At 43.3% G+C, this 26,016-nt stretch overlaps 1 protein-coding gene across 4 annotated transcripts in view; it reads left to right on the forward strand.

Moving 5' to 3' along the window:
* Positions 1-3,110: 3,110 nt before the first annotated feature.
* The window catches only part of SPRY2 (sprouty RTK signaling antagonist 2), a 40,017-nt gene continuing 17,111 nt past the window's right edge, over positions 3,111-26,016 (forward strand). Inside the window, exons 1-2 of one of the 4 annotated variants that reach the window (XR_010371113.1) lie at positions 3,111-4,383; positions 14,213-14,361. Coding sequence is in view for 3 of the 4 variants with exons in the window: in XM_064440695.1 (XP_064296765.1) it covers positions 8,355-9,284 (930 nt within the window). In the remaining variant the exon portion in view is untranslated. Of the gene's footprint in view, positions 4,384-5,459; positions 5,818-6,230; positions 6,539-8,303; positions 10,078-14,212; positions 14,362-26,016 lie in introns of those variants that run through there. The other 3 variants (XM_064440695.1, XM_064440696.1, XM_064440697.1) reach the window with 3 other exon arrangements.

Below are 26,016 nucleotides of genomic sequence, written 5' to 3' on the forward strand. Positions count from 1 at the left end.
TTTCCTTCACGAGACCTCCAGTGAAAATCACAAAAGCAAAAGTAATGGTACTGAGGCAAGCACCTACTTTTCTTCATAAAAATGTCCAGCTGTTCACAGTACAGTGAGTTTGACTTCTCTATTTCTCTCTATGACATATCTAAGTGTCCTTGTCTGCCCTGAGAATCTCAGTGAAGTATCGGTACGCAAAAATCTTCACAGCTAATCACAAACTACTTTAAAAAAAGATCCTGTAATTCTCTTAGGTACATTACCTTCTTCAGAGTTACAAACATGAAAGGCAATCAATTGAAGTCTAAGTTTCTAAGGAAATACTAAGCATTAGAAGCAGTGTGCAGCCAAACTTAGTCCTTTCAGAATCAATATCCTCATATCACTGCACTAACTCGCGAGATAATGCACAAAATGTTCTGAAAGTCAGTGAAATTTACTGTGCTTTCATTCTTTGCGAGAAGCAGTTCCTTATGAATGAACTTCTTTTCCTTTTACAAAAAAAAAAAAAGGAAAATTACTACTTGTTTTCAGGTCCTGGGTCTGAAAATGGAACGAAGTAAAACTTGGGACAATTTGAGGATGTTGCAGAGAAGTTTCAACTATTTTAGAAGAGTCTCTCTCATGTCACAGACCTCGCTCACTCCGCCCAGTCCTTCACCTGAAATCACTGGATTGATACTGTTCTAATATATCACGAACACACACATATATATGTGTGCATGTAAACATATATATATGTATATGTGCGTGTGTACACATATATATACACAACAGCTACATTCCTCTGCTGACAATGAAATAAAGACCTTCATCTCCAAAATAACACAAAAATCATGCAGTGGTTAGAGCAAACCACTAGGGGAAACATAGTCACATGGATTAAGCCCCTGTCCATGACAAGAAACGAGAAATGTGAGTGATACATGTAATCCTGCGAAAGCTGGTTCCAAGGAAACATCAGATTAAAGGCCTGAGAAGTCAGTTTTGAGGTTCCAACTTGAAAATGTAACAAAAAAAAGCGCGCATTTAATTCTGCATATTTGTGCACTAGTTATTGGTTACCTGTGTGCAAGTTAAATTTCTGCACAAATCTTTGCAGGTTTGGCGCTTCTCTTTCAAACTCCGCAGCACCGGGATGCTGTATGCTTGGGGGTTTTTTTGTTGTGTCCTTTTTTTGTGGGTTGGTTTTTTGTTTTTTGTTTTTTTTTTTTTTTTTTTGCTGTATGAGATTGACAAGTCGCCGTTTTGCACACATGACTGGTTCTGTGAATAAAAATAGCTTCCACAGTTTTCGTATCTCTCTTTGGGACTGCTCACTTATACTGAGTGTATACACCTGTGCTTGAGAACCAGCATATAAATTGCCGATTGCACTCCTGACCAACAGATTTAAAAATGGCATGATGAACTTTCCGGTTTAAACACTATTTATATACTCAGTATAAACACTGAAAATCTAACAGACCTTTCCCATTTGCACAGGCTGGCGCAAAGAGTTCTTCACCTATTTTTGACTTTGCTGTGTGGGAGGAAGTGATTTTTCTCTTTCCACAGCGAAGTGAAATTAAGATCGTGCCTTCTCTTTCCCAGGTAGTTTAACCGGTGCTTGCCCCTCGCAGCCGACCCCCGTGGATTCCCTCGCGGGCACAGAGCCCCCAGCCCGCACACAGGGCGCACCTCCGAGGATGCCCCGGTCGCTCCTCACCGCATCCACGGGCGCACTCCGCTGCTGGGTACCCCCCCCGCCCCCGCCTCCCGTGGGGGAAGCCCCTGGCCTTCCTCCCGCCCTTCCCCTGCCCGCAAAGGGGGCTGCCCGACGCCGGGGCTGCCGCCGTGCCCCCGCAGCCCCCCCCCCCGGCCACCCCGGAATGAAACCCAGCCCCGCCGGGCCGCGGCTCCAGCAGCCGGCCTGCCCTCGCCCCGAGGGGCGCTTTGCTCCGTCTGCGGCTGCTGGGGGGGGGGGCGAGGAGGGTGTGGAGGGGACGGGCAGCACCCCCAACATCCCCTCCCCTCCCCCCCCCACCCGCCGAAGTGGCGGCGGTTCTGTGCAGGATAGGGGCTGGTGGAGCCGGCGCGAAAGGGCAGAAGATGGACTTGTGAAACTCGGGCTAACCTTACTGTCAAGCATCTGTGGAAAAGAATTCGCAGGTTCAAAATATTATCGTGGAGGAAGGGGTATTGGCGTGTAAAAGCACGAAAACGCGAAGGCCGTCCTTGTAGCACGCTGCCCTTTTTATTTCCATGGTTTTATTGAGAATGACCACCCCCCACCCCCCCAGAAAGCGGCGACTGGCAGGTGTAGAAGGGGAAGTGCCCGCAAAATTGCCTCAAGTAGTAAAAAATAAGAAAGCCGGTGGGGTTTTTGCACGGAGGATTATTCATGTAAATAACGCCATGCCTTTACCGCCTTTCACATCGTGTGTATTTTAAGCAGTGCCACACGTGATACGGGTATATTCGTGCTCGGTGCATGCCTACGTGGGTACGCAACTTTGCGCGCTTAAAGACACATGTAGGCGCAAGATGCCCGGGGCCGGCGACAGCGGCCCCGTCGGTGATTTCAGCTCCTACAAAAGGGACCGAGCCGTGGCCGTGTCAGGAAACGCCCAGAAGACAAACAGTCACGTTTGTGAGCTGCTCGCAGACCGTGTCCCCCACACGAATGGGAATTAATTAAAACAAAGGGGTTTTTTTCTTTTTTTTTTTTTTTCTCAAAACAAAAACCACCCGCCCCCTGCACAGGCGTGGGGAGACCCCGCTGCCCCCCTGGGCCGCCGCCGCCGGAGGGGCGGAAAGCACCGCCGCCAGCGGCCTGTCCCGCCGCCCCCCTCCCCTCCCTACCACCCCCTCCCCTCTCTGCCCCCCCCCCCCGCCCCCCGGCCCCGCCGTTCCGCGCCCCGCGGGCTCCGCTCCGCGCTCCCGCCCGGACACGGGGGCGCCCCCCGCCGCCGCCTAATCGCCTTAATCCGCGGGACAATGCCCCAAGTCATCACCCTTCCTTCGCCCTGCGCGGCCGGGGACCGGCTGCTGGGAAGGGGGAGGGACGGTGGGGGCAAAAAGTGTAAACTTTTATTCCACGCGGTTAAAAAAACACGCGGGGGAGGGGGGAGGGGAAGCAGCTGGAAACGGGTCTCCCGAGAGCCCGCGGCAGCGGGGAGAGCGTGCCTCCCTCCCCCGGGAGAAGCGAGCTCCCCTCGGCTCCCCCGCAAACCTATCGCTGCCTGCCTCTGAATAAATACACGAGCACAAAAGCAACCCCAAGCGCCGTGTGACGGCGCACGGAGGAGCCTCCCGTGAAAACAGGCTGCGGCGAGGCCCCGGCAGCGGGGCTGCGGGGCTTGCGGGGCTCCCCGCGCGGCGCCGGCAGCGGGGCCGGGAGCGGGAGCGGGGCCGAGGCGGCGGCGGCGCTGCCCTTTTGGATGCCTCCCGCAGCTCGGAGTGCTGGCAGGGCGCTGGGAGCGCCAGTGAATGTAGCCCCGCAGAGCCAATGAGCTGGGACCGGATGCGATATATCCTCTGGGACAACAACTGCTCTGTTCCTCCTCAGATCCACATGACGCCATTTACTGCTGCTTTTGCAGAGAGATCACCCTACCTCCTCCGGAAAGAAAAAGAGAGAGAGAGGGAGAGAGCGAGCGAGCAGAAAAACGCCGAGCCCCTACAGCTCAGATCTCAAATCTTCCTCCTCCTCCTCCAAACACACAACAACAACCACCACCACAAATCCGCTGCGCTCCCAAAACAGCCCCCCCCCCCTCCCCGATCGCAAACCACAGAGCTGCCTGCAACACACACACGCTCGCAGAGGGAGCGAGAAAGCTAGAGGGAGAGAGGGGAGAGGAGCTTGCAGCAAGCAGCTTCTCAGCAGAACGGCTACATTGCACAAGCTGCTGCTTTTTTGGAGGAGCTCAGTGGAAGAAAGCTTTGGGATTTTATTTTAGATCCACTTTATTTTGTTTTCTTTGGCTTTGCCTTTCCTCTTGATCATTTGCAACAACAACAAAAAAAGTGACTTGGTATTGGCGATTCGGCCTCCTGTTCATTGAGGAAAAAAAAAAAAAAAAGGAAAGTGTGTGTGTGAGAGACTGAGTGATTTCTTTTTAGGAGCAAAGGAAACCCACCCCGATCCGGAGAGGTGTTTTTATTATTATTATTATTATTATTATAGTATATACGCGCACACACGTATTTATAATCGATTTGGGGAGAGGGACCTAACTTTGCTCTGGACTTTTTTACATGGTGATCATTCCTACTCTCATTTGCAAGCTGGACTAAAGCAGGGTTTGGAAAAGAATTTTTTTTTGCTTTAGGGCTGGATTTATTTGCAAACCGCAGGAAGAAGAAAATACAAGAGAGAGAGGGGTTTGGTGCAGCGCCGCGATCACGGTGAGAGCCTTTTCCTTCTTTGCAAAACAAGCTTTTCAGTAACCCCCCCCCCCCCCCCCCCCGGTTGCTCCAAGAAAACTCGTGGAAATGTTTGAGGCCGATCCCTTTTCCATTCGTACAGGTTCTCCCTCTCCCCCCTTCCCCGCTCCTTCCTTTCCCAGAGAGGAGCCGGAGGTGGGATTTCGGAGCGGTTTCTCTCCGGGGAAGGAGGGGGGTGGGGGGGGGTGGGGAAGAAGCTGCGCTGGGGTTTGCGGGCTGCGCCGGGTTTGCGCCCCGCCGGGGTGCCCGGAGGGGCTGCGCGGGGCGCGGGGGACTGCGCGGGGCGCGGAGGCATGCCTGCGGGGGGCTGCGAGCGGGGACGGGGACGTGTAGGGAGGGGGGGACACACGGCACGACTTCGGCGCGTTCTCCCTGCTGCGGGGAGCCGGGCACGGGCGGTCCTGCGCGCTCCTGCCTCGGCGGGCACGCGTGGGTTTCCGACAAGCCCCGGGGGCGGGGGGGGGAAGTGAAAGGAGGGCGCTGCGGGGCCGGCGAGCGCCGGGGCTGTTTGTACCCCCGGCTTGGGGGGGAAAGCGAGCAACCCGCCTTACAAGTGCGTGATTTACGCCCGTCTGTAGTGGCGTCGGGAGATCCGTGCGGTTCGGAAGTGAGTGCACGTCTGGCATAAATATATATACGTGTGTGTGTGTACACACATATACTTCTCGTGCGATGAAACGAATTTGATCCATAAGACGAGGAAAGTTCTTCCCCAGGTTCTTCTATGGATATGTGTGGAGGGGAAGGAAAGCCTTAATTTTTGCCTTTACTGGTTTTTTTTTTTTTTTCCTTTGGTGGGTTTACTTTGTAACAGCCCCCTCCCCCCCCCAAAAAAAAAAAAAAAAAAAGCTGCTGGTGTTTTCAGCAAGCTATTTGTGTGTCAGTTTGCCCCACCCCGATGGTAAAGTCCCTTTTGCCCTAATCCATAGTCTGATCACACACTCGGCCCTTAATGGGGGTTTCAAAGCACTTTGAAAGAAGAGGAGGTGGTTGGTGTGTGTGCGGTGGGGATGGGGGTGGGGGTGCCTTGCACAGGCTCCGGACACAAAACAGAAATTCACGGGCAGGGGACTTCTCCCCCTTAGGCTCGCCTTCTCCCAGCCAGCGAGACACGGGGTTTTTCCACAGCACGCAAGAAGCCCCTTGCGTTTTAAACTTCCCCAAATGTGCCGAACGCGAAACCCGGCCCCCTTGCTCGCTCTTTTGCCAATCCCAGCTAGGAGAAGTTAGCAATCATGGCACTTGAGCTCTGCGAGAGTGGACTTTGGCTTTTGGAAGTGGGGAATCGCGTTATCACCCACTTGCACACACAAAAAGGCAAATGCTGCTTCTCTGCTCTTGGTGGATGGAAAGGGGAGAAGGGCTAGATCAGAGGAGGGGGAGACGTGCTTTCCCGTAAGAATTTTCCGGCAAATACATGTTTGCAAATAAATGCGCTGGAGGTTTTGCGTCTTGTCCTGTCAGCGGATCTATCAAGGGGAGGAAAAAAAAAAAAAGGAGGAGGATGGCCCGGCTCGGCCCGATGTCCCGCTGAAAATGCCTTCTGGGTCCCTTCGGGCTGGGGCGGAGGGGGGCGGGCTGAAGTTCAGGCAATCTGCAGAATATGCGTAAAATCAGAGGAGCCTTTCCAGCGGCTGGCTTTGTGAAGCTGAATGGGTGCTTACGGCGAGGCGAGAGGGGGTAATCTGCCTTTTGCCCGACTGTCCCGGAGGTGTTGTCTCAAACCGTCTGCAGGGCGCCTTGCATTACCCGGCAGGGGAAGAAGGCTGCTTTAGCATCTCTCGGGGGAAGGGCGGGGGGGAAGAGTTAAAAGGAAACATGGGTTTGACTTTCCCGATAAGGCGGCTGCGGCAGCCCCCTCCCACCTCCCAGCCCAGAGGATGTCTCTCGGTTATCTCCAGGTTGTCTGCACTTGCGGGGCTGCTGCCGGCTCCGGCGGGCGAGGGGCTGCCGCCTCCCACCTGCTGCGCGCCCCCGCCGCGCCCCCATGCAGCCGGGGAGGGGAGGGGAGGGGAGGGGAGAGGGGGCGAAGCGCCGAGGCTGCTCCTCCAGCTCCCACCTTGGCGTCTGAAGGGGGCTCTGCCACCGGGACCCGGGTCGTCTTAAGCGCCTGCTGGTCGGGGTCAGCTTTGCTTTCGCACCGGGCTGTCATTGCGGGGGAGGCAGGGGTTGGCTCGGCGGGTCTCCCCGGCTGGCTCAGGTCGGGACGTGGAGGGCAGCTGGTGCCTCTCACGGGTGGGGAAGGTATTTTATTTTCTGTTCTTTTTTATCTCCACGTAGTTTCAGGTGAGGAAAGGTCTACTTAGGCTGTGGGTTGGGACTTGTTAAATGGCAAAAGGTTTTAATTTGAAGGAAGCGTGAGCAGTGCTTCCAGATAAGTTTGCAAGACTTTTTAAATTTTATTTTATTTTTTTGGGGGGGTGGGGGACAGGACACACCATGATATACACTCTGTGTCCAAAACCAGGATTTGGCAATATTTAAAATACGTTGTCACTCTTAATATTTTTATTATTTTTAAAGAGAAAAGCACTTGAGGGGAGGGAGCCAGGAGTGAAAAGGTTAAATGTTTTCCACTGCTGTTAGAATAAAGACAGTGTCCTGAGATATTCATTGTTAAACTGTTTGGCTATATTTTATTATACTGCCGTATAGTATTATTGTTGGTAACTGATGTGTACAGAGTAACACTATGGTGCTCTTTCTAGGTATAATTGAATACATTGTGTGGTCCTTGTAAGAAGCTTGGGTCCTGCTTGGGTTCTAATTGTAAAATACTGTTCTGGATTTTTGTATAGATATTGGAGTTTGGAATCACTTTAAGATATGATAAAGGCAAAACAAACTTTAACCAATTTAGAGGGCAGTACTTGAAACTTTTGCATATCTGAGTGTGGAAGTTAGTTATTTACAAGTTCTCATCTTCTGGGTCTTTTACTGGGTTTCCATTTAAATCCTTAAGTCTGCATTTCTACTTTGTAGTTAGTGATCCTTTACAGTCATATTCGCAGTCAAGTTGACTTCTTGGATGCTGGCATTGTTTGATTATATTATGCATGCCTCTGTCCCACAAGCCACTCTTGGTAATATTTACAATTTGAAATGTAATCTATGGAATTTTTTACACGTTTTAAAAAAATAAAACTGTGGTAGCGTTGCTTTTGTAGTATTGAGCCTTAAAATAACAATCGCAGTGGTGTACACAAGTATGACACACACTAAAATACTGGAGAGAGATATTTTTACTTGTGCTGTTGAAGTTTTTGGTAGCACTAACTCATTTAATGTCTAACCTCAAACATTTTATTGCTATTTAGTGTTTTTCTTGGGACCATTGGTATTAAACTAAAATTTCCTATTTACATCATGTAAAGTTTAATGTGTAAAGAGACTAGCCTACCAAAATATTATCCAGTTTTAAACAAAATTGGAGAATTATATGTCTGTCATCAGCAGGTCACATTACACTTGCTAAATACTTGCAGGCTTTTTTTTTTTTTTTTTTTAAATATAAGTTTTTCAGTAGGCTGATGTGAAAAGAAGAGGCACTTGAAGTGGCTGAAACATAATCACTTTAAAGGCCACGGCCTGGGAAGCCTTAGTTCGCAGACGCAATACCTAGACTTTCTAGAGCCGCAAGTTAAGGTGCGTGGACCTAGAACAGGATCCCTTTTAGCTCTGCCCAGGAGTAGGCAGGACAGGCCAAGGGAAGTGCATTCAGCTGAACAGCGCCCGCGCTCCACCCCAGATGTGACTCGTTTTTTTAATGGCTGATGCGTTACTTGATTGTGTGCGGTGCTGTGGGATCCTGCGGGCTTGAAAGGCTGCTGGAGAGAGCATGAGATGTGTTGCAATAGTGAATCCTCTCTTTGTTGCTCCAGGATTTCAGATGTGTTCTAAGCCTGCCGGGGTGAGCACGCTTCCGGGCACTGATGGAGACGAGAGCTCAGCACGGCAGCGGGTCGCAGGCCTTGCTACAGGCTCGGCGTGACAGTGGGAGACCGCACGGGGAGCCCGACCTGCGGGATGTCCTGACGCAGCAGGTTCACGTCTTGTCGCTGGACCAGATCAGAGCCATCCGAAACACGAATGAGTACACGGAGGGACCTATGGTGGCTCCACGGCCGGGGGTCAAGTCCGCTCCTCGGCTAGCAACCCAACCCAAAAATGAAAGGCCCCATGGCTTGCCCGAGCATCGTCATTTTAGCCGGATTCAGCACACGCAAACGCACACCTCTCCTCGGGCGCCTCTGTCCCGATCCATCAGCACGGTCAGCACAGGTTCGCGGAGCAGTACAAGGACAAGTACGAGCAGTAATTCATCCGAACAAAGACTTCTAGGATCATCTTCGGGGCCAGTTGCTGATGGGATAGTCCGAATGCAGCCCAAGTCTGAGCTCAAGTCAAGTGAGCTGAAGCCGCTGAGCAAGGAAGACTTGGGAGCGCACAGCTACAGGTGCGAGGACTGTGGAAAGTGTAAGTGTAAGGAGTGCACTTATCCGAGGACCCTCCCATCGTGTTGGATCTGTGACAAGCAGTGTCTTTGCTCAGCCCAGAACGTGGTCGATTACGGGACTTGCGTTTGCTGCGTGAAGGGCCTCTTCTATCACTGCTCTAACGATGACGAGGACAACTGCGCTGACAACCCCTGCTCCTGCAGTCAGTCGCACTGCTGCACTAGATGGTCGGCCATGGGTGTGGTGTCCCTCTTTCTGCCTTGCTTGTGGTGTTACCTACCAGCCAAGGGTTGCCTTAAGTTGTGCCAGGGCTGTTACGACCGGGTAAATCGGCCTGGGTGCCGCTGTAAACACTCCAACACCGTCTGCTGCAAAGTTCCCAGAAACTTTGAAAAGCCAACATAGCATCACTAGTCAGAAGTACTAAAGTAACAAGGATTATTTTAACGTACATATGCAACCAACTAAGCAGCTATGGTCTTGGCACTGTAGTAGAAGGGTTGGGGATACACTTTGCTGTTTGCAGTGAAATGCTTTTCTGTGTGTGTGCCATCTTAACTGATACGCTTGTTAGAATCCAGCTAGCGAGATACAGGGAAGAAAAAAAAGAAAAAGGGATGCAGTACATTGTGACCCACATATTGCATAAGCTAAAGCAACACAGACACTCCTAGGCAACTCTATTGTTTGTGAATAGTACTTGCAAAATTTGTAAATTAGCAAATGACTCCTTTTTTTCATTGTTTTCTGCCAGAGATAATGTGCTATATTTTTGTATATACAATAATATTTTCAACTGTGAAAAGTTAAGTGGTGCCATAAGACATGGCACAGTCACAAAATATTATACTAATATGTTGTACATTCGGAAGAATGTGAATCAATCAGTATGTTTTTAGATTGTATTTTGTCTTATGGAAACCTTCTATTACAAGACTCTGATTTCCCTTTGGACTTCATGTATATTGTACAGTTACAGTAAAATTCAGCCTTTATTTTCTAATTTTTTCAACATATTGTTTAGTGTAAAGAATATTTATTTGAAGTTTTATTATTTTATAAAAAGAAATATTTATTTTAAGAGGCATCTTACAAATGTCACCCCTTTTTATGAGGACGTCATAGTTGCTGCAAATAAGGGGTGAACGATGCATATGTTCACTATAAAATAGAAAATATATTAACGTTTGAAATTAAACTGGGCTACTTGTCATTTTTTCCCCGCCATTTATTGTTCTGAGTTGGGAAAACCGGTGCATCTAATTGCAGACTTCACAGTGATGTAGTCACAGTGAGTCTTAATATGAAAATTAAAATAGGATTTTTAAGTGTATTTTGTTGTTTACTACCTCACCCGAAAATAATGCAGGATTTTTGCTTCTTTCCTTTGCACAAATGTCTCATACACTGTTCCTACAACAGAAAAGGAGAATGAACATAGGAAAATGCATTAATTCATTCCAGACTAGAACTAATAGGCACTGAAAGCTTGGACTATTCTATAAGTGATGAGCTTTTGTGCTTCAAATAGGAAATAAGTAATCATTCACAAAAAATGTTCGGCTTGCATGGCTCTACTCAGAGAGAGGGGAAGAAAAAAAGAAAATTAATAGAGTCAGTGCAAAAAGTTTGCAGGATTATTTGTTAAAAGTAGAAGAATATGCCACAGGGAATGATAGATCTGAATGCAGTCCAGCCTTATGTCAAACATTTGCCTCACTTGTACGAAGAAAGTTGCCTGATTTGTCATTTGTGGCAGTTACCTTCCACTGAGGTCAAAATCCTTTCATTGCCAAGTTTCCCACCGGAAGCCTAGAGAATGATTTACCTTTCTTTATTAACAAAGTATCATTTCCTGTTCTGAGCATGTCTCTCCAAGTTTAGAGGTCTTAATGCTGAATTTTATTTATACATTTCTTAAGCTGGCATTTAAGAAACAGTTGTAAGTATTTTTAAGCTGACGCTTAGAAAAATCTCACAGCCTTTTCTGAACCCTCTCCAACAAAAACAAGTTATAACTAATAAATTAAGAACTCACTAAAAGTTGAAAACCAGAGCATTGAGTAAACGTTACATCTTTTGGACCCTCAAATTTCATCTGTGATCTGGTGTTTGGGCTATTTTACATAGGTCTGTAGTACTGAAGAATCTTACACGGTGTGTTTGTGTGTACTGGTTATCAACCATCGAGTGAAATTAAAAAGTGCAAGTCCTGACTGGTTTGCAAAACAAAAATAGCTGATATATGGGCCTTGTTCTCTTTCTTTTTTTTTTTTTCTTTCTTTTCCCCCCTTACCTCTGGTGAAAAACGTAAGCTGGTTTTCTTTCCTCTCTGCACCAGCTGGCTGGATACTTTGGTATACAAAGACAAGCAGTATATATTTAACCTTCTGAGTGGAATTTGCCAGGAAGGAGGTGGCTTATGTTACATGAGTAATTTGTCTGTATTTAAAGTGCATCAGTACATTGTGACTGACTGTCGTGGCATATATGTGAGATTGTACTTGGCTGCTGATAAACGGAGACTTTTTATTTTTAGAAATCTGGTTCTTAAAGGGGTTGGTAACCATCATGTGTTTCCATTCACTGAATATAATTCTTGAATTAGATTAGGTGTTTGTTCATAAACTGTCCTGGGTTAGTCTTGCTGATTGAAAACATGGGGATAATCAAATAGCCCATTTATTGGGGGAATCTTTGACCTTGAGGCTGTATTTTGGAAACCCAACCGCCCCCCCCCCCCCCTCCCTCCACTTATTTCAGTAGACAGTAAATCCAGTCATTTCACTGTATTGATGAACATGGCAATGTTGAGCCCTGTCTTTTCCGTGATTTATGTTTCAGTCAAGGAAGAGATCTCTAAGGAAAGACAAAGGTGAAACTGGAAAACTGCAGCATGGCTGAAGAGGGTAGCAGATGAGGAGGGTGCAACTCTTAAATCCTACTAGATAAAGTCCAACACTAAAATTGTGGGTTTCATTTGTTTTGCACTATAGCAAATGCTTTGGCTACCTAGATAGGTTCTAAGGGAAAACCATCTTGTTGTTGATGGTGGAATTTGTAGGTTGTCTTAACATTCACCGCTGGTTGTCACCTGCTACTTGGTTCACAATGAGGATAAAGAGTGGATCCCCCCCACCCCAGGTAAGCCTGTGAATTGGGTTGCACGTATGACACTTGGAAATGAGGACGTACAGGAGGATGGCATTAGGCACTGCCCGTTGGGCTGACTACAGTGCTGAGGTCTAGGCTTCAGTTAGTATGAATTAATGTGTGTGTACAGTGGACTCTTAAAAGTTGGCTTGCGTATGTTAGTTAACATCCTAATATTGCACGTAATTAGATAAGGTTTACTATTCTAAATAAAACCAAAATCCTGCCTCAAACAGATTAGATTGTTTTAGTTAAGAATTAAGAGGGCTTTTCAGCTGGATTGAGATAATGTTATTAAAGCATGCCTACTTTGTCCTTTGAGATAGGAAAGTGGAGGTCCAAGGAAGGAGAATTTTCCATACACAGGTTTTGAGGATAACCATGAAAGCCATGCCAGATATACAGCATATTAGGCTTTGATTTTAGACAGCTATTAAGCCATGAGAGAGGGGAAAAACCTTATTATTACTCCATTTGTTGTGTTGTTGCTTCAGTGTTTTGATCTGTTAACCTATAAATTCTGATGTCACTGGGAGGTTTGCTTAATGTTAGAGACCTGCAGGACTGGACTAACAGTTACTAACAATGGAAACAAATAGCTTTTTCCCAATTATTTTTCCAAATAATGTGAGCTCTAACTAAATACATCAATTTTGCTTGTACAGTAACTTAGAAATGTCTCTATTAATATCCTCAAGCAAATTTTTTATTTTGCTCTTTAATGCTTTGAGGCTTGATTATAATTTCTTTTTTGAGATAGCGATCATAGCAGTAAAAAAAAGAAAAAGAAACTTGCATTCAAGTGGAGATTAAAAAGGTATAGTACTTTAGATGGAAATAAAATGTGTTCTTAAAGGATTTGAGATCATATTCAGGTGAGTATTTACATATTCAAGTGAGTTACCAAATCAACCTTCAAAAGCCAAAGTTCTCTAAATAAAGAAATGCAATAGTTAAGCGGTCGTGATGATTACCACAATAGCTTTTTTACGCTGTCTTACAAAACCCTCAGCATGTGTGAGGTGGAAGTGGCTTGACAGTAGCAAAGTACTGATCACTTACGCGCCGTGCAAAACTTGCCTTTTTTTGTTTGTTTGTTTTTATAAATGTGTACCGTATTACCTTTTTCACTTTTGGCAAACTGTAATTCAATTTTGTGATGAGTGAAACCTTAAGGCTTATTCTTAAGTGGCAGGGAAAGAACAGAATGCATTTCTGTACTGCAGTAGAACATTCAATTGTTTTTAAGGAATTAACTGTTGAGGAAGATGGATTTGAACAGTGTGTCTCGTCTCAGATGTTCCTAGATGGGTGCAGGTACAGCAAGTAATAATGATTTCATTTGCTGGGACTAATTTCTCAATCAGTCCCTAGAGCAGAGACCCAGAAAGAAATTGGCTGAATATGAGAGCACGCTTGACTGAGTAATGTCTGTATGAAGAGTATTGGACAGATTTCTTACTGAAAATGTCAGCAACGTATTGGCTTATCTTAAATAAATCAATTACAGGTTGGGGTTGCAGGTAGACTACATTGTGACAAAGCACGCCCAATCCTGACTAATGAAAACACTCAGTTTTGTTCCTGTTTACACAACCTGATTTTAAACTGGAAATATAGAAATAAAAATTGATGTCTCACTGAAATCAGGACAGTTTGACGTGGAAACTGTGTGCGTATATACAGTACCTTTTCTTTCAAAAATACCGTCTGTTTCAATCTGAGGAGAGTACCACTTCAATGTGGTAGTCATTTGTTTCTCATCACGTTTCTTTTTTCTGGTCCCTGTCCCTCCCTTTGACCTTTCCTAGCCATAATACATAAAGGTTTACTGCCACTTACTGGGACAAAAGGTGAAAGAGGAAGATGAAACATGCTTTTCTCATTAGTATTCTCTGTCTCTGAAAGTTTAAGACAAGGTGGAAAAAATGATTACCTTGCTGTACTTATCCTGCATTTTAGAGAGATATAAAGTGGTTTTCCATTCATGTGACATGTAAGTCCGCAGTTCCAGAAAACATCTTATTTTCATTTCTTTAGCGCGATTTTTATTACTCAAGAAGGCTTTATGTGTCTTTAAAGAGTTCCTCTTTGTTTTAACCTGTTGGTGCTGTGTTTCAGATGAGAGAGGCAGAGGTCTTACTATTGCAAAAGCATAATCTCCTGTTCCTCTGTCACAGGGATTGTTCAGAAGAGAGCTGATGGAGTTACCTTTGGGCATGAGTAGCAACGATTTCACCTGAAACAGAGTGGGAGTTCAGAGTTTTCAACCTTGGGAAAAGGCAATAGACGTTGAACTATGTATCTGAAGTTTCTCTTCGCCTGTGCTGTAGGAAACTTTTTTTTTTCTCTGTCTAAAACCTTGCATGCTGATTAGAGAAGATTATGACTGAAATGTTCAAACTTTTAGACTAAAATGCTTCGGTTCCCATTTCAGTAGAAGTTACGAATAATCAGAAGCTTTGACAACGTAGCCTACTATTATATAGGATTATTTATGGATATTTTAATACTTAGGAGTTTAAGTTACATCTTGCCAAGGGAGATAATCTGTTTTTAAAATGTAAGAAACTCTATAATCAGAGTAGCTCTGCTTTCCTGAAAGCCTGCTGTATAATTACAAAACCACTCGGTGCACCTGAGTTGTGTTACAAGAGAAGGCACTTGATGCAAATCAGATGTTGCAGGCACAAGTTTAACTCTGAGAGTCTGAGCCAGTACACAAGGGTGTATCAGGATGAATCACCAATTTATGGACATAGAGAGCACATGGAACAAAGTGGGGGGTTTAAATATTTTTTTTTTCACCCTGATTTTATTTTGATCAAGAAGCAGTGTATATGAACCAATCACAAATCATGTGGTTGTCAATATGATTCACTGATAAAAGAATATCTTGATACTCTTTCAGTATGTCTCAAAAGAACACCCCGAAATGGAAAATTTCTAAATGACCATTCAAACTTAACATTGCCATCTTCAGAAATGAAGTCAAACATCAGGGCTATAGCAGTCCATGTTTCAAAATGAGTTTCACTGTATGTAAAGCACATTAACTGGTTATACTTAAAACTGTTACTTTAGTTAGAGAAGACAGTTCCACTTTAGGTCTAAAAATCAGTTCAGACCTTTGCACTGTTGTGCCGTTTTTATCAGTTCCTGATTTTCTTAAAGTATTGATGTAATTTCCTGTTATCATATAAGACACATGTAAAAGTTGGTGTACCACAAACACTGTCAAATGCACAAAGTGAACAGAGTTATTCTTCCCTCTCATTTCTCTTGCATAAACTATTGCAAAAAGGAAAAAACATCTGAAGTTGTTTTGTTTGCTTTGGGTCATTTTGTTTATGCATTTTGTTTAATTATTGTAGACAGAGTGATAATTTAATGGAGTGTTAGTTTTATGATTTTATTTTTTTCCTGATGTATTTGGCACTATGAAGTATATAAATACAGCAGTTAAGGGACCAGAATGCACTTTGGGAACTCACCTAACTGCAGCTGCACTGAGTAGTAAAGAAAAGCAGGAGCATCAATGCCTTCTTGAATAAGTCATTGAATGCAATGTACTTTTTACCAGTAGCTTTACTGTCTTCTACCTCTGCTGCTCTGCAGGTGGAGATTATGCGGTTCTTTATTGTGTATGTGTTTTTATCCCCCAGTGACTTTTTTTGTTGGAGAAACTTTAAAAACTTGTCTTCGTACTTTAAAACCAATACATGAGGATCCCATAATATTGCAGCTAAATGTGAAGGCTATCTGACTGCACGCTGCCTGCTGCTCTCTATACTGTTCTTGGGAGGGAAGGCATTCCTCGGACCCCTTTGTCTCAAGTGGAAGAAAAGGGCTGTGTAAGTTATTCTGAAATATGTATGGATGGGGGTGGCAATGGCATGAAAAGTCAACTCGATGTCAGGGCTGTGCCTGAACTGTTCTCTCCCGCATATATACAATCACCGTACAAAGTCTGAAAGTGTGCAGCAGTGTCCCTGGCCACCTCTGTACCAGTAAATCAGACAGTAGGTGGAAATGGTCCTGGACAATGGATTGCAATTGCCCGTGCTAGTGAAGTGTTAAGACTTTCCCTGGCATGAGTTAAGCATGTGCCGAAAAAGTACTCTCCCAAGCTATTCCCCAGCACATTTCAGGAGCTAAAATGTTCCAAGGCCGTTCCCAAAAGTCAGCTTGCCAGCAGCTCCCCTCTTGCAGAGGTTAAAGGAGTTGCACATTATAGACAGTGGCCTTCCAGGGCCACCACATGGTGCCCAGAAATGTTCTTGGGCACGTTTATTTGCAGCCCAGGAGGAAGGAGATCCCTCCCACAAATCTCATCTCAAGGGAAATTCGCTCACAAAGACAGACATCCCCATGAGTTAGGATGATGCAATCTAATCCCCAAGTAGTAACTTAATTGCACAGAAGCAATGTATTTCAGTTTTTGTCAAAGGAGTAAGGCAGTTGGCAATGCAACTTGTTAGAATTTTGCAAAGCTTAGGCGATAGGGGCCCTTGCTCCAAGGTAGAGTAGCTACCTAAAATTATGTATCGATATTTTGCATCAAACCCAAATCTGTAATTTCTTGTTTGATTTGGGGAATGACACTTTTTACAAAATTATTCCTTAAGTACCTACTGACAAGTCATAAAAACAGACTTTTTCCTATATTTATCTTTCATTAACAAGCAAGCTTTTATATGTCTTAATTTTTAAGAATAAATTAACATGGTATGTCTTACTTTCGGAAGTTACATACATCTTGAAGAAAACAGTCACAAAAAATAGTTTCCTCCCATGATAACCACTATAACCTCACCTTTTCACAAGATATGGAGAATGTTCTCTCTTTTTGCCTTTCAGCCCTGTGCTCCCTTAGCCCCCAGGTTATAGGGTGGGTGGCTTATGGAACCTTGCAATTTCTGAATGATTTTGCAGGCTTTCATACAGAAAAAAAATGCTGTGTAAAGTATTGCACTTAAGCTTGGCATATGAGAGAATGGATCTTACTAAAGCATTTTAAGTGTATATTTCTTTATATCTATAAAATACATTTCTGTATACACACAGTCTGAGGGATGTGGCTGGAGAGAAAAGGACTGTCATAATTCACCCCTTAAAATCTCTTCTTTAGGAAAAATTGAACAATATCCACTATTTTTTTAAAGTGGATAAATTAAGCTAAGCAAAATATTAGATGGAGAGATGTCCTCTTCGTTATATTAAATGTGGCCAGGATTTGTGCTGTTTACATTTCACATAGTTTTTATCCAAAGACCTCACTTCAGCTGCAAGATTGGTGGGTGAAATGCCTGGCCTCACGGGAGGCAATGACAAAATTCTCCTTGACCTCCTTGAAACTTTGTATAGAGAAGAGGTGAATTCCTGAATATGTACTGATTGAACATGCACTTGAATGGGTATCCTGGGAAAATCCCAGCTGCCTAGGGGAATAAAAAAAGTTTATAATTGCATGAGACACACTTTTGAATCAAGGAATAGCTACCTTGCTTTGGGATTTTTAACCTTCATTCTGATCCTACTTAACTTACTCTACGACTAAGATAATTTATTCTTACCACTGCTGTACTATATATGCAGTTGTTTCCTTTAGGCACCAGTCTTTAAGATTTTGCTGAGAGATTCTGTTTTGGGGGTTAATTCCATTAATGGCGCTGCAGATTCCTGTTAGGCTTTTTACTGACAGACTCGTGCCAATACGAGCTTGCGTGTAGGCTCTTCTCCCTTTATTTCAGCTTACTGTTACCAAACCTTTCTTGCATACTGAAGCTGCAACAGTGTGACTGAGTTCAGTTTAGCTCAGCTGTTGCAAAAAAGTCTAGGAAGAGTATTACTTCGGTTTAGCTGACAGTCTGGTTAATTGGCATAGGCTCATTCACACTAAGAGTATCTGCACAGTGTTTTGTGACAGTATTACTGAATCTGCTATGAGCACTACCTGAAGTTAAATGAGTGAAAGCATGCTTAAAATAAACTACAGTGAGCTACTCTGAGACAGAAGTGTCTACGCGCACTAGCGTTGCTTTGATCTAAGATGCCCATTAAGATGGGAAAATATTTTTCCAGTTACAATTATACATTATATGTCCTGTACATATATGCAAATTACATCTTCTTTAGGGAAGATGAGGAATGGCAGGAGCGACACTACTTCCTACTACCATGTTTCACTGTTACTAATATGCTTCTTTCAGAGTATCGGCTTTTGCTGGAACATTCTACCCTAGTTTCTGAATGAGACCCCTACCCATGAGAAAACATATCTGCAGAGTGGAGTGCAGTGCATCTATCCTGTACTCTGTACTTTGTATATTGAAGTCTCCCAGGTGTGGTATGTTGGTCCAGTAAACAGAACAGCTTTTTTCCACTCTGTACTTTCAGTGAGAAATGAGTGATGAAGATGCTAGTTTTCTTATTGCTAATCATGCATAATACAGCAACTTTCAAAGGCTTCGTCAGTCCCCAAACAGCACTGATACAAGCTCTCATCCAGATGCACAGAAAGGCAGATTCCCAGCCCCTTACAATTTATAAACTACTTTGGGAGAAGACATCATCAGAGGGTGAGTGGTAAAAGGGAGGATGAATGCACAGATGAGACGTGCTTGTATAAACCAAGTACGTGCATATCGTGATGATGCCAAATCTTTTAAATACTTTTAAGAGTACAGGAGCTTTTTAAATGTTGAAATTTTTTAATGTATGCAGAAAGGCAGAAGAGCCCTATAGATTAACCTTATTCTTGGATAGGTACAGCTGGCTTACCAATTTCTCTCTCTGGCTGCAACTGTGCTACAAATAAAATGATTGGTTTTAAGTAAGTTATTCCTGGTTTTCAGAGGGAAAAAGAAAAAAAATATCCTGTCCAGATACATGAGGGCTGTAGTAGCAGTGGCCATGAGCAGCAATGGCCGTGAAATACTGACTGTTGGGTTTGCCATTCATTTGACTTCACTGAGAGATTCAGTCCCGCTGTAGTACAGACACTAAGTAGGCACAAAAAGCTTTAATTTCTAAATTTAGTGACTTAAACCTGAATTGTCCACATGTGATTTAGGCATCTCATGTTGATGGCATGAAAGGTATTGGTTTTTGTCTGTTTGGTTTTTTTTTTTTCTGGCGAAGGCAGGCTACAGCATGCATGGCAATGAAAATACTGCCATCCTTGGTACCCATTTCAGAGATGTGCGATAAGGCTTACTGGGACAAGGAAACATCAGAGACAAAAAAAAATGTTGAAGAGAAAGTTTTTTGCTGTTTTGGTGTTTGCTTCCTTGGTGGGGTGGGTATTTTTTGTTGTTGGTGGTGATTTTTTCCCATTGTTTGTTTTGGTCTTTCTTTCCTAACGGTCCTAGTCTCCTTCAGGTCTCTTAGGGTCTGCCAGTCCTGCGGGCATAGATCACCCCCTTGCCTTAATGAGATAACATGGGGTATGAAATGTGAAAATATACCCCTGTAGAAAATTATGTAACAGCATTGCAGGACAGTGGATGCTGTCACTTGGGGTTTTAGTGTTTTCTGGGTTTTGTTTTTTTATTAAACTGGGGCCCAGATTCTCAAGCTGGGTAACAGCCTGGCTGCACTAATGGTAGAGATGTTCTGGTGATTTGCACTAGCAGAGCATCTGACCTAGTAACTTACTACCAAAAAAACCCCATGTATTACACAGTAGAATAAGAATCTAAAGGTTTTATCAGCCTTTGTTTCTTACTGCATCTTTGTTGAACAATAGCTTTCACTATAACGCAAGACAGTTCAGATTCCTTATTTATAATACTTTAAGAGCTATCATTTATTATGTACCAGATGCTTGCACAAAAGGAATACTTTCAATTCAGTCACTTAACTTTAGAATCCTGGCATAACCTGAGTATTCCCAGACTTGTTATGAAAAAAGCAAAACACCTACAAAAGGAAGAAAACTGATCATTTGAATTTACATGCAACAGTGTTTTACACTTTTAAAAAATACTTAAAGCATGCTTTGTGTGGCAGGCATTTATGCTGAGCCTATTTATTATGGAGTGAATAATATTTTTCAAGAATGATTCATCTGGCTTATTTTAGAGGCTGCCTTGAATTCTGGTCATTTCTATAGATACTGCAATTCATAGTCATTAGTAAGCTAGTGGTTTGATCTAACCTCAGCTACCTGTTGCTGGCTGTGAATGGAAGAATTTATTTTTAGTGTGAAACCACAATATGAATATTTTCCACTCCGAAAGTATAAAAAACCCTTTAAGTAAAAATTTTACTCTTTCGCTGTGATGTGCTGTGGCTCTAATGTCAGACATACTGGGTTCTTCTTACAGAAAATCCTTTAAAATGCCTGATTCTCTATTGAAGTTGACAAGAATTTCCTCCACTTAACCCCTTCAGTGCCCCTGGGTGTTCAGCTCACATCAAACAAAAGGGAGCTCCTGTACCTCCTAGATGGGGATGGTGGGATGTTGACAAATCCAAGATGAAAAAAAGAGACAGAACAACCTGGGCCCTTGGGCGGTCAGGAAGGAGGTTTGTGGGCAGGCTCACGTAGCTGCGATACGTGAGAGAGCCAGCATCTCTGGAAAGCTGTGACTTCACAACTGCACAACCACTATAAGTGCCCTGCTGATACGGCATGTGTTTTGGCATGATGTGGGTTTTTTTTTTATTGGGCTGGGCTGTTTGGGGCTAATTCTGCCATTTCTGCAAGATTTGGAGGTAGAAAAGGTCTGTAATTTAGGGAAGTATCAGCTCTGCTTAGTAAGAGTCAACGGATTAACCATGGTAGAAAGCCATCTACAGGCCTTGAGCATGTGAATCCTGTAGTAAATTACTGAAAGTCACTGCGTGAATCTCACACATTACAGAACTTCTTTACTAGTCTTCTCAGTTAAGTAAGGTGACATGAATGATTGTATCTGGAGTTATGAAAGCTGTTATTCAGTGTAAGGGTAGGCAGACTAACTCGCTCACCCCAGACTATATTACAAAAGAATAAGAATCTGAGGCCAATATAATGCCATTGGCCTATACACGAGCTTCTCATTTTTTTCCATAAAATATTTGAATTGCATTAGAGATAAGGTGAAGCAACAATGCTCAATATCCCGGTGCCTTTATACTTATGTTTGGCTTATAAATTTGCAATCAAGCCTAATCTATAGCACATTTAAAAGCAAGGAGATAAAATGGAAAACAAGAATATAATGCAGTTTGAAAACCAGGAGAGTTACTAGCTCATAAGCAAAGCTCAGCTCATTTTCAGAACAAGGACTGGCTCCTAAGCCTTGACTGAGAGCCTGGTTTCCACAGAATATTAGGGCTTTCAGATAATTGATGGGCTTTGGTCGCTGTTCACCACTGAGCTTTTACCATTCCAGTCAGAGAGGCTACTGACCTTCCCCGCTTTAGGTTGTCACCACATTTCCACAGCTTTAAAAAGATTTAAAAATAATTTGTGGATTTCTTTGGTGGAGGAAAATGAGTTCCTCTTTCATATTTGTGATGCCTCAAAAGTTCACATTTCGTCCCCTTTCCTAACAGGCCAAAAGAAAGAACAAGCAGATGGTTTAGTTCTGTCAGCTCAATTAATTCATATTAGGTGAAGAAGGCTGCCGTCTTTGTGTCCACACTAGTAAGGAAAAAAAAAAGTTTATGTTTTTTACCAACTGCTTGCTCACACATGATCATTAGCATAAGGTAAAATGTTAATGTGGTTAAAGCTGCTGGAATTTCAGCGCATGTGGTTTGGTCATTTGTGCTACCAAGAAAATGTTTACCATCTCTACCAATGCATGTTAAAAGCTACAGTCATGCTCTTAGCACTGTGATTTTACCGTCTGATAAGTAGAAAATGTTTGTTTAAAAAACACAAGCAAATAAGTACCATTCCCTAGCCAATTTTCTTGGAGAAGGTAAGACCTGAACTTCCGGTTAACACCTACAAAGATGTTACTAAACATACTGCATTTCACATCTGTGCCTTAAAAAGCAGGAGACCTTGCTTTTGTAAATCCAAACATTTCTCCTCCTCCTGACCAGCTACAAGGAGTTTTTCCAGGTACTCACCACTCCATTGCCCAAGCAGGATCCATTTGATTTTTGGCCTAGAAGCAGGAAGGGACAGGGAGAGCATTTCGGGAGAGCCCCTCTCCTCGCTGCAGAGGGCAAGTAGCAGGAGCACACCTCACTGCATGTCCTAGAGGACGTGAAGCGTAAACATCCTTTTGGTAAGCAATGTAACCTTACCACAGGACTGTAAATATTTGTGGTAATTACATTTTTTGATTCTTACTTTTTAATGTGATTGTGAAAGAGCCGTCTCTGCTTTCAGAACCTCATTGCCCTGCACAGAAGGGAATCTTGACCATGGTTAAACCCTGGATTCAACTTCCCCCCATTTATAGGGACTGTAACAACAGGATTTTTAGGGATCGTACATTTGAAAGGACTATAGTAGACTAATATTCTGTATTTCCCTGCTAGCTAAAGACTAGAAAGGGGAGGACATCGAGACTAGAAAGGGAAGAGCCTGCTGATAGGTTTATTTAGGAACTTCTCAGGAGACTTTTGAGAAGTGGCAGCCAAGCTGAGAAGCATCCACAATCAGGAGTTAGTTGAGAAGATGCATAAGGCAATCTCCAGGGACAAACAACCTTTACAACTAGATGCAGGCGTATCAACACCCATAACGATAACTGGCTTCAAGAGCCCCACTGCAGACTGCTTCTGGACTGGCTTAACCTCCTTATTTTGTAAATTTGGTGCTAAAAAGTGAGACACGCACCTTGCGTGTATCTGTTAAATATTTGCTTTATAGACAATAGATCATTGAACAGAAATTAAAACAAATGGGGGGTGTGGGTGTGTACTGTCTAATATTCCAGTACAACAGTGGTGGATGTGGGAGGGGTAGGAAGGGAATGAACTGAAGGCAGTGACCATGTCCGTATGTTTTCCCTATACAGCATCTCTGTTGTCACCATCAGAAACTGCATCCTGGGCTATATGCACCACTTCTCTGAGGCCATAGGAAGTCCCTGTGTTCTTAAGATATTTTGGAGACACAGAAGTTCATACCAAGTCTGAACTGTCCTGGGTTTTCCTGAAGTAGGTGTAGGAGAATTACAGTGACTGTGTGTCACTCAGCTGCAGTTTACTACAGCCTATCGAGGCTCAGATGACTGTCCATCCTTGTCCATCATCGCCATCTGTATTCTGCTGGAAAACTTTTGTAAAAGTAATAAAAAACAACTCATGGAGTTGTGCTGGATCTATGAATTTTTTCCAGTGTGAATGGACATAGCTGACAATGCACAAATGTGAAAATTCTTCTGATAAACTTGCTGATAAAGTAATTTTCTACATTGATTTTAGGGAATATTTTTTTGCTAAAATTCAGTTTTTCAAACAGTTAAGTCAATGTGATACTGCCACCGGTAACACAGCTATTTAGCTATAGCTTATGGATGGTTCTGCAAGGTTAGCAAATTGGCCTGCAAGGTTAGCAGGTTGGCTAGGTGACAGTAAGCACTCATGCCCAGCAGATCAGCCCTGGGACATCCAGAAAAGATATAAACTCTGATAATTCAATAATTAAGGAATAGTAAAGTACTTCATTGCATTGCTGAATGGAGAAAAACACATCCTATTAGTCACATTTTTAATATAAAAACCTGTTTGGTGGGGTGAAATTGTTGAAGTATAGAAGTAAAATATTGGAAAAGATTTTAGCTCAGTCCTAGTGGTTTAAAGGCTAAACTTCTACCCATTAGCTTCCCTGCGCAGAAAAGTGGTAATGAGATGTGAGACAAAGTTAATGTGCAGACATAGCAGGAGAGAAAATTATAGTTTCTCAAGGTCTAGTTTTGTTCAGGTCAGAATCACGTGTGTTGTAAAGGGAACACTGAGATCCAGGCTGGACTTTGATTTGATCACCCAGTGCCTTCCTGTCTGTAAGATTGGCTCTAAGCCTGCTCTTCCCCTTCAGCAATAGTATTTTAATGAGTAAATGCATAGCCCTCAGACCTATTAGGTCATTGGCTGAGCTGACAGAAACTAAAGTTATTATAGCCCAAATTTTTCCTTCCTGCACCTCAACTAGAAAATAACTCTACATTTTAGATGCAGATTTTTTTTCTGAAGTTGGACCTTTTTGAAATATTAAATACTTGATAAGGAATTGTAAATGTAAACTGAGGATCTCCTCCCATCCCATCCCCTCCCCTCCCCTCATCTCTCCTCTCCTTTCCTCTCCTCTCCATCACCTTGCCTTGGTTTTCCTTGCTTTGCCTTGCCTTCATTAAAAGTATTTTTCAGAGAAGTCAGGGCACAATGGAGCCTTGGATGGATGAAAATCATCTCACTTCAGATGACTACATCTTATGCATCTGTTTCTATAGTCACCACCCTTGGGCTTCCTTGATCTTTAGTGTATGTAAATGAATAATCTTAGGGTGTGTCTGTGTTACCAGCTGTTATAGAGCAGAGTGGAGGACCGGGCTGGGTTTGTTGTGTTCTGTTATGATTCTAGGTCTCCATATTCACATTGCATCTTTACTGGCAATGACATTGGTGCCGGTTGCTGATTCAGACCACATCCCTATCCTATGTAGAAGAGTAACTGCTGAATGACCCTGCACCCATTTTGCAAGTGGGATGCTGCAAATGGCACCCCATGGCACAACATCCCCCTTGGCTCCATCAGGAGCAAAAGTGCTTCAAGCACACCAGCTGTCTAAATCAGAAGACTCCAAATATAGATTCAGGACAGATTTGCATCAAGATCCAGCCCTCAAATGCACTGAATAACTAGGGTAGATGCACCTGTAGGATGCAAGCTGTATGGCCTATTTAATCTAATTTTTATTCTTCTACAGTAAGTTGAACTGAATTGATTAAGAAGGGCATGTATGTGACTAGCCCAGATGGAGGCATCTATACTTTTAATTTTAAGATTGGATAAAATGAATCTGATACGGTACCTCTTTTTACAGTAAGAATTTTTCTCCACATTCAGATATATAAGATGTTGTATTGAAACTATTTTACTCTTAATCTGTACATTTGGATATGTAAGCCCTTTCTTTTTTTAGATCTTTTATCTATTCGATATGTCATATAATTCTGTAACCAAATCTGAGCAACATTTTAAAATCCTGATTTTTTTAAAGCACAAATGAAAAGATTACTATTTCCAAATTCTGTTTTAATTTGGAAATAATTAATTCAGGGCAAGCTTCTGTATTAAATGCATATGTCTATATGTGAAAGAGTTGTCTAAGCTTCCGTTACAGTCAATGGGAGTTCTACTCAGTTGTTCACATTGGAATACTTTGTGCCATTTGAGTTGTCCAAGTGTATCTGTGATATTTGCATGAGCCTGGCATGGACAGCAGGAGTGGCAGATGGAGTCCAGGTATTACACTGGGTACCTGTATGCAGGCAACGGAGTTGTCAGAGGATCAACAGAGTCAGGAGGTTCAGTGTACCTTTTAAATCACCCTAAAACAAATCTGACTAGATGAATACACTCTAGATTCCTTTGACTGGATTGTCTAGGTCTCCATCGACTTTGCTTAGACACCTACATTTATTGCTTCCTAAATTTAGATGTCTAAATCTTGAACAGAACCCCACTCCTTGTTACTGAATTACTGCATCCTATTCTTACTTGGTTAACCATTATGTAATCATTTCAAGTAACTATATGGCATACTAATTCAGAAATAGAATCTGAATTCCTTATTTTATACATTTTAATGGCATTGCCATTTTTTTAAACTGTTATAAGTATAAACAGTTTATGGTTCTGATGATTATGACAGTTTTCCATGGTCTTACTTTCATTATATTTAGTGTAATAGACTAAATATACATGAAAACTGCACATCCCACTTATTCTCACAGTTGTATCTCTGGGGCTGAACAGCCCTGTTATTGCCAAAAATAATTCCCTGAGCACAGCTTTCATGGAGCATAA

The sequence above is a fragment of the Phalacrocorax carbo genome, chromosome 1 (genome assembly GCF_963921805.1).
Source record: "Phalacrocorax carbo chromosome 1, bPhaCar2.1, whole genome shotgun sequence".
NCBI classification, from domain to species: domain Eukaryota; kingdom Metazoa; phylum Chordata; class Aves; order Suliformes; family Phalacrocoracidae; genus Phalacrocorax; species Phalacrocorax carbo.